This window comes from Mesoplodon mirus (assembly GCF_964341445.2).
Source record: "Mesoplodon mirus genome assembly, chromosome: 7".
Classification (NCBI taxonomy): domain Eukaryota; kingdom Metazoa; phylum Chordata; class Mammalia; order Artiodactyla; family Ziphiidae; genus Mesoplodon; species Mesoplodon mirus.
The window spans coordinates 32,206,935-32,227,129 of record NC_138983.1 but is presented as its reverse complement, the minus strand read 5'-3'; the positions used below and the strand labels follow the sequence as shown (position 1 = coordinate 32,227,129).

Sequence of the window (20,195 nt, the reverse complement as noted above, 5' to 3'; positions counted from 1 at the left end):
CCTAGGTGTGGCCTCAGAATCCTTTTCATTACTGCCCTCCTGACAGCCTTAACCAATTGATTAGAACTGACCCTAGAGATACACCTTATTTACCTTTCCTCTCATGAGCACATCTGGAGGTAAAGTTGTAAAATGAAAACTATGCACAAATTTAATGCCTCACTTATTACTTAGCTCACTTAGTTGTGATCAGACACCTTTATGGAAGCACCTGAGTTGGAGTTAAAAAGTAATTTCTTGCCAAACAAACAAGTCTTGCCAAGATACATTTCCAGGTATATACCATGATACCATGTTCTGGGTAAGACCAATCCCATTTTGGACCTTGTTTCTCCAGAGGAACTCAACAATAACTGATAATCACCTGACAACTTCATCAGCCGAGCCAGCTGAGATGACACATTATGCAACGGTTACATAATTTTTGTTGTACTTACCTTCTATGGAGGCTTTCATCTGGAACTCTACAATTGCTTTACACCCATTAATTAAACCTCACAATACATAGTGGAAGAAGAACTGCTGCCTCTTTGCCTGAAATGGTAGAACCACTCACCAGTGGAGTTTCCAGAACATGAAGTCACATTATTGTCTCTGATGGATCTGAAAACAGAACCAGAATGTAGCTTGGCACCATGCCTCAGATAAAACTGAAATATTGTTCTGGATCCAAAATGGTATCTGATTTTACAAATCCTATAACACCATTTTGGATCCAGAACAATGTTTCGATTTTACCTGAGGCATGGTCCCAAGCTACATCCTAGTTTTGTTTTCAGATCCATCAGTGACAATAATGTGACTTCATTAATCGAAGCCTCGAAGAGCTAGAGAGTTGAAGGTATATGCAAGTGAGTCAGTATAATGATTGATCAATAGGATACATAGAGAAGAAAGTGAGGGCACAAGGGTAGGAAAGGACAGTGAAAATGTGCTGGGGAGAATGGATTGAAAATCTGGGTCAAAAGTTAATGGGTTGAGGAGGGAGGGGATGTCGGAACAGATGTATATGTATGACTGATTCACTTTGTTGTAAAGCAGAGACTAATAAAAAAAATAAAAATTAAAAAAAAAGTTAATGGGTTGAAAACATCTGGGCCAAGGGATTACTGGAATTGGAGTTTATAGGGAGTGAGCTACAAGGATGGAGGTGATAATTGGAGATTATGGAGGGTTTGGAGTCATTGATCAAAATTATGCCATGGGAGGACCAGGCATAAGGTAGAGTAGGAGAAAACAGCTCTGAAGATAAACATCAAAGAACTGAGAAGCCAAAATACTAGAAATATTATCTGTGTATGTTGTAGTTTCAAAAATTTATTTTGGGAGTCATGTTGATAAAAGTTACCCTTAGCCAAGAGTTGAACAAGCTTTAGAGAATTTGAGGAAGTGTTCCAAGGGAGTGGTAAATGACTTCCACAAAGAGAGACAGTAAGAAGTATGGATTGATAATATGAGACTCAAATCTGTGACTCTTTAAGGAGAAGGGAGAGAAAAAGGCTTGAAGCAGCAATGAGGAACAAGAAATTCACTACCTCATCTTCGACACAAATAGCCATCACCTGAGATTGCCACATAGAAAGTGAGGTTTCAGGAGTGTCCCAGGTTTCAGTTAAGCAAGGAGGTGAGGGAACATTAAAGACTTTGCTATTAATGACTTTGAATAAGAGGGCCTAGTTGAAAGCATCTCAAATAGTTGGGAAGGAGTGGGAGAGGATCACAAAGGCAATTCCCATTTCCCTGGAACCAGAGGATTAAAATCTGAGTAAGGAATGATCTGGAAATTCTGGTCTTCTTGAAATAACTGATATGTACCAGTTAAGGGGCAGAATGAATTAGTCCTGAGGGACCCACTTGTGAGTGATGACAGAGGGAAAGGTGTGTGTGTGTGTAGGATATGGGGATGGGGGCATCTTGACAAGATGGAGAGTTCTGGGCTCCCTCTAGACTCCTGCTGATAGACAAGTTCTGAAGAGAAGCCTCTTATTGCTGGCACCTAAAACAATTTTCCAACCCTGCACTAGCTGACTGCTGGGAAATGATATTGCTCTCTTTAACAAGTACATGATATTCCATTGTGTGGAAGTACCACACAACTGATTCATTCCAGCATGATGGAGTATTCTGTTATACAGGTTTTCATCTTTTAGAACCCTGATTTCATTACAGAGTCTAACCTCATTAGATAGCTATTGCCCAGTTTATCAACTATATTATCTATTTTGATATGAACTTAATTAAATGAAGTTACAACTATGTTTAAATACAATAAAATGGCAAAACTGGAAGATTGATAATATTATAACTTATTTTGCCACCTTTAGGAAAAGATCCAAGTGATTTATTAACCCTTTCTAAAAAAAATAAAAAATCAACGTGGGTAATTAGATAATCCTGTTATTTCTTTTTTTTTTTTCTGGTTTGAAAAGTTAGAATAACTAAGTAATAACCTTGTAGCAACAGAGTTTATTTGCTGAGTGCTCTCAGCACTGAGCCATGACTTGGAGAGGGTCAGAGTGAGGAGAGAAGGAGATGCCTAGGCTAGGTCTCTACACTCTGAAGAAAAATCTAGATTGGTTCCTTGGCTCAAAAGCAGGAGCAGAAGAAAAATCAAATGTATTCATGACCTGAAGGGGATTTTGGCATCAAGTTCATGGGCAGAAAATAACAATAAGTGGTTTTCTCATCCATTTAGAGGACTATAAACAACATAAACATATTGTAGAGAACAATGAAAACGCATTAGGTTTAACTATGCTGACAGTTCTAGAAGCTCTTAGATACAGAAAAGGGAAGACGTTTTTGTGTTGTATCAGGAGAGAATCCTTATTTGATTTTTAATGGCATTTGCAATCAAAACATTTATTGTAACCTACATTAAAATTCCACTATCCTTCTTTTACAGAAAAAGACTTTCAAGGAGTATGAATGCATTTTATACAAGGTTGAAGAACTTTTTAACGATGGGCTGATCAAAAGGGGGTGAAATGCCTTTTCCGTAATACATTTTAAATTGATGTAGTATTAAAGTATAAAAATCATGTGGCCAAGCATTTTTTCTTTTCTTTATAAACAATATAATTATATTAACTTAAGAAAGTTAGTTTTTATCATTTATCAATAACAATTAAGTTCAAACATTGAAAAAGAGAATCCTTATCAAAAAACACCTAGGGTTGTTGTAAATCCCCTCTTTGAATAAATATTTTAAAGTTTAAAGTTTAAACCAGTACAGTACAATCATTTCTTGCACATGGAGCTGTTGTGAGGATTTCATGAGTAAGTACGTGAAAAACATTTAGTAGGATGTCTGGCATATATGTGTCTGATGCATGATAGCTATTCATTGGAAAGAAATACACAATTTTGGAATCTCTCTGTAAGAAAAGAATACAAAATTATGAATATAAAAAGAGATACGAAAGTAAATGGAACAATCAAAAATTTACAAACTTTAGAAACCTTAAAATACTACATAAAATCAAAATCCAGAAAAATAACAGTATTTTAATAACTAGATGCCTGACATATCTCTGTAGTGCTTTTTGTCTTACACTTTTATCCATATTTTTTATCTCTGCATATGATGTTTAAAAAAATATTTCATAGAAAGAATAGAGAACTAATTCAGTCTTTCCTCTCCCTCTAGCACAGTTAATTGAAAAATTTTTTTTATTATTGGCAGTTTTGAAAATCTTATTTTCGCTTCATAAGTTATTTTTGATAAAGCCATGTGCATTTTTAATATTGTTGGAACTTTGGGGAAATCTCTAGTGTGTTTCATATATGAGTTGAAGTTTGTGAAATAATTTCCATAAAGTAGTTTCTGGCTCCATATATTTCAGACCTTATTTCTCTTTCATTATCAGAGCTGGATACCATAGAACATGTGCATCTCATCATATATCCCCTGTCCTGGCACCTGAAAGAGTCAGCATGTGAACTGGAGGAGTTTCCTCAGAATCCATTGCTACATTAGGATAATTAGCAATAATTGAACAACACTTGGAAGTGCCTGCAAATCACATAAAGATATCTCACTAAGCCCAAACTAAATGTATCCCTGACTCAACATTCCATTAGTCAACTGTCAAAAACACTCGGCCACTCCAGCACCCAATATTTGGAAAAGTCAGAAATTCTGGCTATGTATAGAAGAAGCTTTTAGACACATCAAAATTGTAAATATAAGCAATTTAATTATCCTGGGACTAACTGAGTATTTGCTTGAAGTGTGGACCAAGAAGCATCATGCTTACCTCTGCATGTCCGTCTTCACAAATTCAGATATAGTGGTCTAATAAAGGAAAAAAATACTCTTCAGACAATTAAGTTATAAGCATGTGTCAATATTTTATTAGAGTTTCACTGCAAACGAAAAGTTCTCTAAAAGACCAATGCAAAGATTTTGGTCTTGGTAGAGACATATAAGAAAAGAGAATGGTTAGTAATCTTTTTTAGACTCCAAACAAAACAAAAATGGCGTCAGATCAAATGACTGTAGACTTTTTTTTTTAACATCTTTATTGGAGTATAATTGCTTTACAATGTTGTGTTAATTTCTGCTGTATAACAGTGAATCAGCTATATGTACACATATATCCCCATATCCCCTCCCTCTTAAGTCTCCCTCCGAACCTCCCTATCCCACCCCTCTAGGTGGTCACAAAGCACTGAGCTGATCTCCCTGTGTGATGCAGTTACTTCCCACTAGGTATCTATTTTACATTTGATAGTGTATATATGTGAGTGTTCCTCTCTCACTTCATCCCAGCTTACCCTTCCCCCTCCCCATGTCCTCAAGTCCATTCTCTATATCTGTGTCTTTGTTCTTGTCCTTCCCCTAGATTCGTCAGAACCTTTTTTTTTTTTTAATTCCATATATATGTGTGAGCATACGGTATTTGTTTTCCTCTTTCTGACTTACTTCACTCTGCATGACAGAATCGAGGTCCATCCACCTCATTACAAATAACTCAATTTCATTTTCTTTTATGGCTGAGTAATATTCCATTGTATGTATGTGCCACATCTTCTTTATACATTTATCTGTCAATGGACACTTCGGTTGCTTCCATGTCCTGGCTATTGTAAATAGTGCTGCAATGAACATAGTGGTACATGACTCTTTTGAATTATGGTTTTCTCAGGGTATGTGCCCAGTAATGGGATTGCTGGGTCGTATGGTAGTTCTATTTTTAGTGTTTTAAGGAACCTCCATACTGTTCTCCATAGTGGCTGTATCAATTTACAGTCCCAGCAACAGTGCAAGAGGGTTCCTTTTTCTCCACACCCTCTCCAGCATTTACTGTTTATAGATTTTTTGATAATGGCCATTCTGACTGGTGTGAGGTGATACCTCATTGTAGTTTTCATTTGCATTTCTTTAATGATTAGTGATGTTGAGCATCCTTTCATGTGTTTGTTGGCAATCTGTATATCTTCTTTGGAGAAATGTCTGTTTAGGTCTTCTGCCCATTTTTGGACTGGGTTCTTTGTTTATTTGATATTAGGCTGCATGAGCTGCTTGTAAATTTTGGAGATTAATCCTTTGTCAATTGCTTTGTTTGCAAATATTTTCTCCCATTCTAAGGGTTTTCTTTTCATCTTGTTTAGGGCTTCCTTTACTGTGCAAAAGCTTTTAAGTTTCATCAGGTCCCATTTGTTTATTTTTGTTTTTATTTCCATTTCTCTAGGAGGTGGGTCAAAAAGGATCTTGCTGTGATTTATGTCACAGAGTGTTCTGCCTATGTTTTTTTTTCCTCTAAGAGTTTGATAGTGTCTGGCCTTACATTTAGGTCTTTAATCCATTTTGAGTTTATTTTTGTGTATGATGTTAGGAAGTTGTTGTAATTTCATTCTTTTACATGTAGCTGTCCAGTTTTCCCAGCACCACTTATTGAAGAGGCTGTCTTTCCTCCATTGTATATTCTTGCCTCCTTATCAAAGATAAGGTAACCATATGTGTGTGGGTTTATCTCTGGGCTTTCTATCCTGTTCCATCGATCTATATTTCTGTCTTTGTGCCAGTACCATACTGTCTTGATTACTGTAGCTTTGTAGTATAGTCTGAAGTCAGGGAGCCTGATTCCTCCAGCACAATTTTTCTTTCTCAAAATTGCTTTGGCTATTCAAGATCTTTTCTGTTGCCATACAAGTTGTGAAATTTTTTGTTCTAGCTCTGTGAAAAATGCCATTGTAGTTTGATAGGGATTGCATTGAATCTGCAGATTGCTTTGGGGAGTATTGTCATTTTCAGAATATTGATTCTTCCAATCCAAGAACATGGTGTATCTCTCCATCTGTTTGTATCACCTTTAATTTCTTTCATCAGTGTCTTACAGTTTTCAGCATACAGGTCTTTTGTCTCCTTAGATAGGTTTATTCCTAGGTATTTTTTTCTTTTTGTTGCAGTGGTAAATGGGATGGGAGTGTTTCCTTAATTTCTCCATCAGATTTTTCATCATTGTTGTATAAGAATCCAAGGGACTTCTGTACATTAATTTTGTATCCTGCTACTTTACCAAATTCATTGATTAGCTCTAGAGTTTTCTGGTAGCATCTTTAGGATTCTCTATGTATAGTAGCATGTCATCTGCAAACAGTGACAGTTTTACTCCTTTTTTCTGATTTGCATTCCTTTTATTTCTTTTTCTTCTCTGATTGCTGTGGCTAAAACTTCCAAAACTATGTTGAATAATAGTGGTGAGAGTGGGCAACCTTGTCTTATTCCTGATCTTAGAGGAAATGGTTTCATTTTTTCAACACTGAGAATGATGTTGGCTGTGGGTTTGTCTTATATGGCCTTTATTATGTTGAGGTAGGTTCCCTCTCTGTCTGCTTTCTGGAGGGTTTTTATCATAAATGGGTGTTGAATTTTGTCAAAAGCTTTTTCTGCATCTATTGAGATGATCATATGGTTTTTCTCCTTCAATTTGTTAATATGGTGTATCACGTTAATTGATCTGCATATATTGAATAATCCTTGCATTCCTGGGATAAACCGCACTTGATCATAGTGTATGATCCTTTTAATGTGCTGTTGGATTCTGTTTGCTAATATTTTGTTGAGGATTTTTCCATCTATGTTCATCAGGGATATTGCCCTGTAGTTTTCTTCTTTTGTGACATCTTTGTCTGGTTTTGTTATCAGGGTGATGGTGGCCTCATATAATGAGTTTGGGAGTGTTCTGCCTTCTGCTCTACTTTGGAAGAGTTTGAGAAAGATAGGTGTTAGCTTTTCTCTGAATGTTTAATAGAATTCTCCTGTGAAGCCATCTGGTCCTGAGCTTTTGTTTGCTGAAAGATTTTTTATCACAGTTTCAATTACAGTGCTTGTGATTGGTCTGTTTATGTTTCTATATCTTCCTGGTTCAGTCTCAGAAGGTTGTGCTTTTCTAAGAATTTGTCCATCTCTTCCAGGTTGTCCATTTTATTGGCATATAGTTGCTTGTAGTAATCTCTCATGATCCTTCATGTTTCTGCATTGTCAGTTGTTACTGCTCCTTTTTCATTTCTAATTCTGTTGATTTGAGTCCTCTCCCTTTTTTTCTTGATGAGTCTGGCTAATGGTTTATCAATTTGTTTATCTTCTCAAAGAACCAGCTGTTAGTTTTATTGATCTTTGCTATGGTTTCCTTCATTTCTTTTTCATTTATTTCTGATCTCATATTTATGATTTCTTTCCTTCTGCTAACTTTGAGGATTTTTGGTTCTTCTTTCTCTAATTGCTTTAGGTGTGAGGTTAGGTTATTTATTTGAGATTTTTCTTGTTTCTTGAGATAGGATTGTATTGCTATAAAATTCCCTCTTAGAACTGCTTTTGCTGCACCCCATAGGTTTTAGGTCATTGTGTTTACATTGTCATTTTTTTTCTAGGTATTTTTTGATTTCCTCTTTGATTTCTTCAGTGATCTCTAGGTTATTTAGTGGCATATTGTTTAGCCTCCATGTGTTTGTATTTTTTACAGTTTTTTTTCCTGTAATTGATACCTAGTCTTATAGCGTTGTGGTCGGGAAAGTTACTTGACATGATTTCAATTTTCTTAAAGTCACCAAGGCTTGATTTGTGACCCAAGATATGATCTATCCTGAAGAATGTTCCATGAGACTTGAGAATACTGTGTATTCTTTCATTTTTGGGTGGAATGTCCTATAAATATCCATTAAGTCCATCTTGTCTAATATGTCATTTAAAGCTTGTGTTTCCTTATTTATTTTCATTTTGGATGATCTGTCCATTGGTGAAATTGAGGTGTTAAAGTCCCCCACTATGATTGTGTTACTGTTGATTTCCCTTTTTATGTTATTAACATTTGCCTTATATATTGAGGTGTTCCTATGTTGGGTGCATAAATATTTACAATTGTTATATCTTCTTGGATTGATCCCTTGATCATTATGTAGTGTCCTAATTTGTCTCTTGTAATAGTCTTTATTTTTTTTTTTAATTATTTATTTATTTATTTATGGCTGTGTTGGGTCCTCGTCTCTGTGCGAGGGCCTTCTCCAGTCGCGGCAAGCGGGGGCCACTCCTCATCGCGGTGCGCAGGCCCCCCACCATCGCGGCCTCTCTCGTTGCGGAGCACAGGCTCCAGACGCGCAGGCTCAGCAATTGTGGCTCACGGGGCCAATTGCTCTGCGGCATGCAGGCTCCTCCCAGACCAGGGCTTGAACCCGTGCCCTCCGCACCGGCAGGCAGACCCCCAACCACTGCGCCACCAGGGAAGCCCCCAATAGTCTTTATTTTAAAGTATCTTTTGTCTGATATGAGAATTGCTACTGCAGCTTTCTTTTGATTTCCATTTGCATGGAATATCTTTTCCCATCTCCTCACTTTCAGTCTGTATGTGTCCCTACGTCTGAAGTGTGTCTCTTGTAAACAGCATATATATGGGTCTTGTTTTTGTATCTATTCAGCCAGGCTATGTCTAATGGTTGGAACATTTAATCCATTTACATTTAAGGTAATTACTGATTTGTATGTTCCTATTACCATTTTCTTAATTCTTTTCCATTTGTTTTTGTAGGTCTTTCCCTTCTCTTGTGTATCCTGCCAAGAGAAGTTTCTTTAGCATTTATTGTAAAACTGGTTTGGTGGTGCTGAATTCTCTTAACTTTTGCTTGTCTGTAAAGGTTTTAGTTTCTCCATCAAATCTGAATGACATAGTTGCTGGGTAGAGTAGGTTGTAGGTTTTTCCCTTTCATCACTTTAAATATGTCCTGTCACTCCCTTCTGGCTTGCAGAGTTTCTGCTGAAAGATCAGCTGTTAACCTTATGGGGGTTCACTTATGTTATTTGCTGCTTTTCCCTTGCTGCTTTTAATATTTTCTTTGTATTTAATTTTTGATAGTTTGATTAATATGTGTCTTGGCATGTTTCTCCTTGGGTTTATCCTGTATGGGACTCTGCGCTTCCTGGACTTGATTGACTATTTCCTTTCTCACGTTAGGGAAATTTTCAACTATAATCTCTTCAAATATTTTCTCAGACTCTTTCTTTTTCTCCTTCTTCTGGGACCCCTATAATTTGAATGTTGATGCATTTAATATTGTCCCAGAGGTCTCTGAAACTGTCCTCAATTCTTTTCATTCTTTTTTCTTTATTCTGCTCTGCGGTAGTTATTTTGTCTTCTAGGTCACTTATCCATTCTTCTGCCTTAGTTATTCTGTTATTGATTCCTTCTCGTGTATTTTAATTTCATTTATTGTGTTGTTCATCATTGTTTGTTTGCTCTTTAGTTCTTCTAGTTCCTTGTTAAATGTTTCTTGTGTTTTCTCTATTCTATTTCCAAGATTTTGGATCATCTTTACTCTCATTCCTCTGAATTCTTTTTCAGGTAGACTGCCTATTTTCTCTTCGTTTGTTTGATCTGGTGGGTTTTTACCTTGCTTCTTCACCTGCTGCATATTTCTCTGTCTTCTCATTTTATTTAACTTACTGTGTTTGGGGTCTCCTTTTCACAGGCTGCAGGTTCATAGTTCCCATTGTTTTGTTTGTTTGTTTGTTTTGTTTTTTTGGTTTTTTGCAGTACACGGGCCTCTCACTCTTGTGGCCTCTCCCGTTGCAGAGCACAGGCTCCGGATCCACAGGCTCAGCGGCCATGGCTCACGGGCCTAGCCACTCCGCAGCACATGGGATCTTCCCGCACTGGGGCACGAACCTGTGTCCCCTGCATTGGCAGGCAGACTCTCAACCACTGAGCCACCAGGGAAGCCCCCCATTGTTTTTTGTATCTGCCCCCAGTGGGTGAGGTTGGTTCAGTGGCTTGTTTTGGCTTCCTGGTAGAGGGGGCTGGTGCCTCTGTTCTGGTGGGTGCGGCTGGATCTTGTCTTTCTGGTGGGCAGGGCCATGTCTGGTGGTTTGTTTTGGGGTGTCTGTGAACTTAGTATGATTTTAGGCAGCCTATCTGCTAATGGGTGAGGTTATGTTCCTGTCTTATTAGTTGTTTGGCATTGGGCATCCAGCACTGGATCATGCTGGCCATTGTGTGGAGCCAGGTCTTCAGGTTGAGATGGAGATCTCTGGGAGAGCTCTCACTTATTGATAGTATGTTGGGCCAGGAAGTCTCTGGTGCTCCAATGTCCTGAACTTGGCTCTCCCACCTCAGAGGCTAAGGCCTGACACCAGCCTGTAGCACTTAGACCCTGTCAACCATGCGGCTCAGAAGAAAAGGGAGAAAAAAAGAAGGAAAAAGTAATAATAATAAATTTTAAAAATTATTAAAACAAAAATAATAATAAAAGACAAAAAAAGAGAGCAACAAAGCCAATAAACAAATCCACCAATGAATACAAGCCCTAAAAACTAAACTAAGATAAACATAAAAATCAGAAGCAAATCTGTTGCAGACAGCAAACCCCACATCTACAGTTGCTTCCAAAGTCCACTGCCTCAATTTTGGGATGATTCGTTGTCTCTTCACAAATGTAGTGTACATCAAGTTGATTGTGGGGATTTAACTGGTTGCTCCTGAGGCTGCACGGAGAAATTTCCCTTTCTCTTCTTTGTTCGCACAGCTCCTGAGGTTCAGCTTTGGTTTCAGCCCCTGTTTGCATGTAGGTTGCCCTCAGGCTCCTGTTCCCACCCAGACAGAATAGGGTTAAAGCAACAGCTGATTAGGGGGCTCTCGCTCATTCAGTCTGGCGGAGGGAGGGGTACGGTAGTTATAATTGGAATGCCAGGTGTGCCTGAGGTCACAGAAGCCTATGTGACGTTGCAACAGCCTGAGGTGCACTGTGTGTTCTCCCAGGGAACTTGTCCCTGGTCACGGGACCCTAGCAGTTGTGGGCTGCACAGGCTCCTGGGGGGCCGGGTGTAGATAGTGCCCTCGCTTGCACACAGGATTCTTGGTGGCTGTAGCAGCAGTGTTAGCATTTCATGCCTGTCTCTGGGGTCCGATCTGACAGCTGCGGCTTGCACCTGTCTCCGGAGCTCATTTAGGCAGTGCTCTGCCTTCTGTGGGCACACTGGAGAGGAATCCCCTCTCCTCGCGCACCCCAAAACAATGGTCTCTTGCCTCTTAGGCAGTTCCAGACTTTTCCCCAGACTCCTTCCTGGCTAGCCGTGGCACACTAGCCCCCATCAGGCTATGTTCACGCAGCCAACCCCAGTCCTATCCCTGGGATCTGACCTCTGAAGCCCAAGCCTCAGCTCCCAGCCCCCACCCCCTCCCCCTGCAGGTGAGCAGACAAGCCTCTCGGGCTGGTGAGTGCTGGGCGGCACCAATCCTCTGTGTGGAAATCTCTCCACTTTGCCCTCCGCACCCCTGTTCCTGTGCTCTCCTCCATGGCTCCAAAGCTTACCCCTGCCACCCACTGTCTCCGCCAGTGAAGGGGCTTCCTAGTGTGTGGAAATTTTTCCTCCTTTACAGCTCCCTCCCAGAGGTGCAGGTCCCATCCCTATTCTTTTGTCTCTGTTTTTCCTTTTTTGTTTTGCCCTACCCAGGTACATGGGGATTTTTTTGCCTTTTGGGAATTGCGAGGTCTTCTGGTAGTGTTCAGTAGGTGTTCTCTAGGAGTTGTTCCACATGTATAGGTATTTTTGATGTATTTGTGGGGAGGAAGGTGATCTCCATGTCTTACTCCTCTGCCATCTTGAAAGTTCCCCCAAAAGACTGTAGACTTCTGATTGATGGACCTCTCGGTGTTTGAGCAGCTAACCTCCCAGAAGTTCTCAGTCTCATTTAGGTCTTTACAAATTTGCTTAAACCTTTTGTCTATAATGCTAATTTCTTCCCAGAAGGATGTTGCAAATTATGTAGCTCAAAAAGTTCTCTCCCAAACCATGTTTAAAAATATTTTTTCCTTTGGCATAGAGAAAGGTCAGTGTTTGGATCTGGGTGTGAATTTCAGCCAAGGGACTTCCTCAGGTAACTTAACCTCCAAGAGTTTCGATTTGCTTCTCTACTGAAGGAGATTAATAATCTTTATTCCACCTGGGTTGTTGTGGAAATAATAGGAGTCAATTAAAAACATCTAGCACAAAGTCTGGGATCTTGAAAGTGCCCAGTAAATACTAGTTCTCTTCTTCCTCTTTGGGACTATGATGCAACGCATTTTCATTTTTTTTGTATGCTCTCTCTAAGAATAAACAAGCATCATGCCCTCAAAAAATAAATTTGAATTGAATTATTTACTCTAGAAGCAGCTTTACCATCTTAAATACAAAAGAAGAAAAAGGACAATATAAGCTGTTTGCTGTGTCACCAGCAAAAGATGGAAAGTGTTATGACAATTATGACTGAATTTTTATAAAAGTGAAACAATCAAAATATAAATAATTGACAATAGCCCATATTTCCTGCAGAAAAATGTACAGTATCTTTATACAATGTAAGCCAAGAACTTTGCCTACAAAGTTCCGTATGTATAACAACGAACAGAATGTTGAAAAAAATGGGTTATTATAATTTATTATACTCTTAAAATGAACTAAGCATAGTTAGACCACTTAAAAATTATACCTCAGTTAATTCGTACAATGCTGCCATAAAGAGAGTTTTTCTATTCTTCTTTTTAAGTTGTGAAAACAAAGGCTTATCATTGTTTAGTCATTTGTCCAAGGTCACAAAATTAAAAAAGAATATAGGCACCTCTCAAACCCAGAACATTTGTACCCCATGCCATGCTCTTTCTCCAGCACCACATTGTCATTCCTAGATGGTCTTTTGAGGGTCATTATAACTTGATCAAGAAGATAAATTGTATTTATTATAAAAGTGAAGTTAGTAATTTCTTATACTGTTGTCATCATTCATCTATGGTGCTAAGTACAGTTCTAAGTATCCAGTTCTAGGGGGATGCTTATAAAGTGAGCAAATATTTAAGAGTTTTTAAGGCTCTGTACTGGCCAATCAGAATGGATATAGACTTTAGTTCTGGAGCACTTTCCTGGAGGCCAGTGCTGTTCCAGGGGTTAACGCTACATATACTTCATCCTGGTGAAAGTTTCCTAGGGAAGAAGGGCCAGCCTGTGAGGAGTATGACACCTTTAGAGGGTTCAGTTATGAATCAGTTTTTTTCTTTTTTCTGTCATAAATGAACAGCCTATATGGCTATATCTCTGAGTATCAGAGATATATCAGTCCTAACTATACTTCTTAAGAAAAATACTTTGGATAGGATTACCTAAATTGCAGTAGTGACTATTTATGAATGGTGGAATTGTAGGTGCCTTCTGTTCTTTACAGTTTAATTCGCTCATTCAGCATACATTTATTGAAAGCCTAGTAAATGGCAGGCCCTCCTAGACTCCTGTATTTCAGAAGTGAATAATACAGGAGTTGTTCCAGTTATTTTTGTTGGTGTTACATTTATAATCAGAAAATGTTCAACAGAGTTAAGTAAAGAAAGTATATCAAATAGTTGAATGGTAAGATGAGGAAAAGTCCTGAGAAAAATCAATCCAGAACTTTAAAAAGATTACATTGTATTTATAAAAAATACATGTCGGGCTTCCCTGGTGGCGCAGTTGTTGAGAGTACGCCTGCCGATGCAGGGGACGCAGGTTCGTGCCCCGGTCCGGGAAGATCCCACATGCCACAGAACGGCTGGGCCCGTGAGCCATGGCCGCTGAGCCTGCGCGTCCGGAGCCTGTGTTCCGCAACGGGAGAGGCCACAACAGTGAGAGGTCCGCGTACCAAAAAAAAAAAAAATACATGTCAAAAAGCTGACAGCTTATTTGTGCAGACACCTAATTTTTTAGCAAATCAATTGAGAGTATCCATGTTAATGTGAACAAATGCTACTGAATGTGTATTTAATGTACAAATGCCAATACCATACTGACAGGAAGAGTTAGCTTAGAGAGACACATTACATCAAATTTAAGAGTCTGCTCTGGTCAAGACTGTAGTAAGAGTTCTCCTATTGTAATATAGCATGGTGCTATTTATGTATAGCTTCTTTCTAAATGAAATTGCTTAGGGGAAAAATATGAAGTCTGATTTCAGAAATTGGTGAAGATTTTCAGTGATTATAGTTCAAATGCTGGCTTTCTCATGTTCTTAGAACTCAGATGCTTGTTATTTTATTTCTTACTTAGTGTTTTTAGAGAGAGAGAAGAAGGAGAGGGAAATTGGAAGTAAAGTTAGAGAGAGATTCCATGTCCTTAGACAAAGAGGAAATTTAACAATAAAAGTAGGTCTTGACTAGCCAGTTCTACAACTAACCAGTTGAGGCTGTGTCAAGTACAGTTCAGTCCAAATATTCAAAATCTGCTGTTTCACACATATGTATAGGCTCTTTACATTGATTAGTCTACTAATCGATAGTCTACTAGATATTCATGCAAAAAACTCTACTAATTGTATTGCTGTAAGGCATTAACCAGAAAATCAGTAACTTACCCTAGGCAGGGAAATTTAAAATGTCCCACATTCATGGTCCTTCTATTAATTGTAGAACCTGTTTAGTGAGGTTTCTATTTCTAACTCATGTACAGTGATGTTGCAATACCATGTGGGGAAAGCACATTATGCTTGCAGATGTTGCTGAAAACAAATCTAGGGAATGGAGGATTCTTTAGTAGTCCTTGGGTGTTGTACAAATTGGCTATGCCAGAGAGGTTGCTCTGATATACTCTCATTTCAGCTGGGTCTCCCTTTGAGAAAGCTTTAAATTTTTATCTCTTCTGATGAAAACAATACTTGGAATTCTTTTTTGGGCTCCATATTCAGACATACTTAACTTCATTTGTGTTCGGAATTGACCTCTTGCCCCTGTTGCCCCTCTCATTAGCCACTCCCCCACCTGGAAGTACAGTGAAGTAGTTTTTAAAACTTTTTAAACAAAAATTATTTTTCCAAATAAAATTGAACATGATTGCTCAATATATATATTAAAAGAAGGGGATTCTCTGGTGAGGGACCCTCTTTCTTCCAATGTCTTTAGTGAAATTCCATACACCAAAATTTGAAAACCTCTAGAATAATGCAAAGAACACTCCCCCAGGAGTTAGTCACAATCACTGAATTCTATTCAGTAATTCAGTTCAATTTAACAAATTTTTATTGAGCATTTTCAGTGTGCCAAGTACTAAAAACGCTAAGGAAAAAAGGGCCTGAAGTAACTTACCTTCAAGTGTGAGGAAAAGCAGGTACAGAAAAAAAGTGTAATAAAGTGTTGTAGATGCTTTGGCAGATTTCTGGACGAGGTCAGTGATGTATGTCAGTGACTCTGGGCCTTGTTTTCTGTGAATTTAAAATAACTTGGAACAAACTACATACAGAATCTTACCTCTCTTACATGCTTGACCCTATGATTCTGTTAGTCTGTACCATTGACTTTAGATCACAGAGGAAAGTCACTGGAAATGGACATGAGATATGGAAGTACAAGGGATGGATGCAGCATGTGCATCTTTGAAATTTTTGTAACGTTGAGAAAAGTATGTCATTATAGTCAGAGAGGTAGGAGTGAAAAAATAAATACAATGCATGTTGCTAAGGAGCAGAATTATGGGGTATCATCTTCAGATTTTCCAAAATACTCTCTACCTCCAATGATGCACATGAAGCCCTGCTTTCCCCTGACAACAAAGTTCCTTTTTCCCCTGAAGGCCTCTTATCTCCAGCTTCATCTCCAACCCAGTTTCACAAGATCAAGATCATGCTATTGTAACAAAAATCTCTGCTTATTTATTCCAATAAAATGAATCACTCTTGGACTTCCCTGGTGGTGCAGTGGTTAATAACCTGCCTGACAATGCAGGGGACACGGTTTCGAGCCCTGGTCTGGGAGATCCCACATGCCATGGAGAAGCTAAGCCCATGTGCCACGACTACTGAGCCTGAGCTCTAGAGCCCAAGAACCACAACTACTAAGCCCGTATGCCACAACTACTGAAGCCCACGCTCTAGGGCCTGTGCTCCACAACAAGAGAAGCCACCGCAATGAGAAACACACGCACTGCAACGAAGAATAGCCCCTGCTTGCCACAACTAGAGAAAGCCCTCATGCATCAATGAAGACCCCATGCAGCAAAAATAAATAAATAAAATAAATAAATTTATTAAAAAAAATCACTCTCCATCAGGAGTGCATGCTGATAGCAGTTACACAGATAGGGAGAAGAGGGTAAGGGAAAAAACATTCCAGCTGTATAAATTTAATACAAATGTAGTTAATTTTAATTATTTAATAAAAGGATGTGAATGCATCAATACAAGAAGAAAGGCAATGATGACAGAGTGGGATATGGTCAGGTAAAGAATTGTAATAATAATAATATTATTATTATTTATAGCCACAGTCTTCCTGGAGTTTTGGAAAAGGAGAAGAAGTACACTGACCTATACTTGGGACCTTATTGAATGGGAAGAAGAGGAGGTAAGATGTTAAGAAACCAGGAGATAAAGAAACTGGAATAACATATGGTACAGAAAATCATTCACTGTCCTTAATGTCCAAGCAGGAAGCAGCTAAACACCATTCAATTTTTACTTGACTTTTTTTTACTAACAAGATTCTTATTTTATGAAGACAGTAAAGATCAATGATGAAATGTGTAATTTTTTCAAAGCACTTCTATGATGTTTCCTTAAATTGCATTAGTGGAAAAACTGTGCTAATTAAAATATAGTTTAGGGTTAAATAAACCCTAAAATAACTTTCATCTAATTTTTTACAATTTGCTTCTTTGCCAAGACTTGATATAAAAGTAGGCCAAATTCCGGAAATTTATTAAATATTGGATTTTTAAAAAATGTATGACATATATTTAGTTAACTTTAGTTTTTCTCATAGGAAACACTTCGTCCCCAGTTTGAAGCAAAGTATTACAAGATGGAGAGAGTGAATCCCATTAGTGGAAAACCTGAGCCACATCAGCCTTCCTCAGACAAAGTCACTCGGCTTCTTGTTTCTATCTCAGGAATATTCTTCATGGTAAAGTATAACCATAAATCTCAGAATGTGGGATTCCAGGTTTAGAAAGATGTTCTAGGATACCAACTCATTTTGTGACCCTGAGGATGTAAGACACTGTATCCTGTTCAGTACCTTGGTAGTACATACATACTATTAAACAAAATAAAAATCACAGCAGGTCACAGAATAATTACAAAGGGAGTTTGTGCATATCCCTAAATAAAACACTCTTTGGGAGAAACAAAGATCATCTAAGATAAAATGGAAATTATATGGTCATCCTAAAATTAGATATTTTGTTTTAAAACCAAGCATTCATGCGAAAGTGGGGATTTGAACAGCATATCCCACTGAAACAACTGAATCTTATACCATTTATTTTGACTCTAATGAACGTTAGTTCCTTAAAGGAAAATTTAAATTTACATATGCTTTCTTAGAAAAGTAAATTTCTTTAGCTTTTGGGGTCAGTGTATTGGATCTATGGAGTTGCTTTTGTTTTGTTAACGATGCACAATGTGGATGTCTCCTCTGGTCTCCCATATTGTAGATTTCTCTGGTGATCACTGCCGTGTTTGCAGTCGTCGTGTATCGCCTGATTGTCATGGAACAGTTTGCATCATTCAAGTGGAATTTCATCAAACAACACTGGCAGTTTGCAACTTCTGCTGCTGCAGTCTGTATCAATTTTGTGATCATTATGGCACTGAATCTTGTAAGTGTTTACAAATTTTTCAATAGGTGTACAGGAGTTGGGTAAAGGAGAAGACTGTGTTTCCTTTATACTTGGATTGGATTTACAGGCAGTCAAAATAAGACCTAGTATCATTTCTGGCAAAGACAATTTGGCTTAACAGAAAACATTTCATTTATGTGGTTTACATGATGGATTTTTAAAAAATTAAAATCAACGACAGTTGTATTGTCTTCCTTACTCTTTGGGTTTATAGTTTTGTTTAGCGACAACTTCCATTCATCGAGTATCTAGTGTGTGCTAGAAATGGTGCTATGCTCTTTTCATTCAGATAAGGGATTGTTTGGATTAGAAAGCCATTCTAACAAACTCAACCTCAGAGGAGAATTTATTGGAAAGATATAGGAAATTCTGTTTGAAAGTGTAGCCTTGTTATCTCCAAGACCTCATGTGAAATGGAAAACAATCAGACAGCTACTCCATTTTTATTCCTCTGGGACTAAGTTTTTTTTTTCCTTCCTTCCCTCCCTCCCTCTTCCTCTGTTTTTCTCTCCCTCTCTCTATCTTCTTTCCCTCTCTCTTTCTCTTTTCCTTTCTTTCTACCTCTTTTTCCAATGATTCTATTTGCATATCTGCTCCATTCTATCAGGAAGAGACTATCTGCCCACCCATGGCCTCCCTTTCAGAGTCTAGTATACTGTTGCATTGCTATGCTTTTGTTATTTTCATTGGCTCTAAATTCATGACCACGTTGGTCAATTTCTGTAGTTTATTTAACTTAGATCATCCAGTGTTTCAATGTGCTAGTTTCTCAGAGAAAGCATCTGATTGGTTCAACTTCACATATACCAAGTGACTTATGAACTAAATGTCTATGGCCGAAAGGACAATATTATGCTTAGGTCTACCTCTTCAGCAAGATCTGTGGATGGGGCCCCATTTTCTGAAGAGAGGAGGCACTTATTGGCACATTTAGAATAATATCTTTCCTTTACCTCTTCCAACAACACCACAAGGTCAATATTTTCTCCATTATGTAAATGAGGAAGCTGAAATTAAGAGAGCTTAAATAACTTGTCCCAGATTATGCATATAGTAAGTGTTAGTGCTTATATATTTACATGATGAGATAATTCATATAGAGGGCTGACCAATACACAAACAATGATGTTGATAACATAAGTAGGTAACATGCATTTGGTTCCAAACGTGGATTGATACTGATGTTACATGGTTAGTCGGGAGGGAACTGGAACCATTTACTATTTAACTTTAAACTTATCAGAGATGTTCTTAAGAGAAAATAAATAATCACTGAGAAATGGGTAAATATTAATGCAAGGACAATAGTTAATATTTTCAACTGGAGTCTCCTTTCTTCAGGTTTAGGTTAATTTGCAGAAGAAGAATGTTGTTTACTGTATCTCCAAATAAGCCATACAGTATTTTAATTTATGCTTTTGACTCATAAAGTGAACAATAAACATTGAAAAAAGACAGTGCTAGGATTAAGAGGCTTGTGTGGTAGCCTATATAAGGAAGTATATGTTGTGCATTGCACAAAGTCACCACATTGAAGGAGGAACCATTCACAGCAAGGACATTGTAGATTTTTATATTTATGGTTCTTATATTAACTATTCTGGCAGATAGGGAAAGAAATTGTTTCTAACAAAACCAGTGTATTGTGGCAGTTTTCCAGTGGACAGAGGTTATTGTGGTTGATCTCATTATCTAAGGGAAAGGAAGCTAAGTGGTTAATGTATTTATTTCTAGGTAATACTAGCAATCAGCTAGTCTGATTTTAAATTGATCTAATTTCTTATCCTTAGTAAGTTGGTTGAATTTAAAATTTTAATATTATTTAAGTACATGGAATACAGTTACGGAAGAAGGGTATACAATTTCACTTGATTTCCATTGGAACACACCTGCATTTTGAAGAGTGACAATAAAATGTTAACAGTTGTTATATCTCAGGATAATATTTGATTTAATATATATTTTTTCTGTTCATTCAAATATTTATCTCTATATGTAGGTTTTGATTTATAATCAGAAAAAAATAGCCTTTACTTTTAAAACATTCTACCATGATATAAAATTTGGAACAAATTAGAATTGGAATGTA

The 20,195-nt window shown here is 37.8% G+C and overlaps 1 protein-coding gene across 1 annotated transcript in view; it reads left to right on the top strand.

Moving 5' to 3' along the window:
• Nucleotides 1–20,195, top strand: part of ANO3 (anoctamin 3) — a gene marked incomplete at both ends in the record, with an annotated part of 394,349 nt that overhangs the window by 338,621 nt on the left and 35,533 nt on the right. The window contains 3 exon segments of the mRNA XM_082629094.1: nt 16,748–16,830; nt 17,248–17,388; nt 17,921–18,085. Coding sequence (XP_082485220.1) covers nt 16,748–16,830; nt 17,248–17,388; nt 17,921–18,085 — 389 coding nt within the window.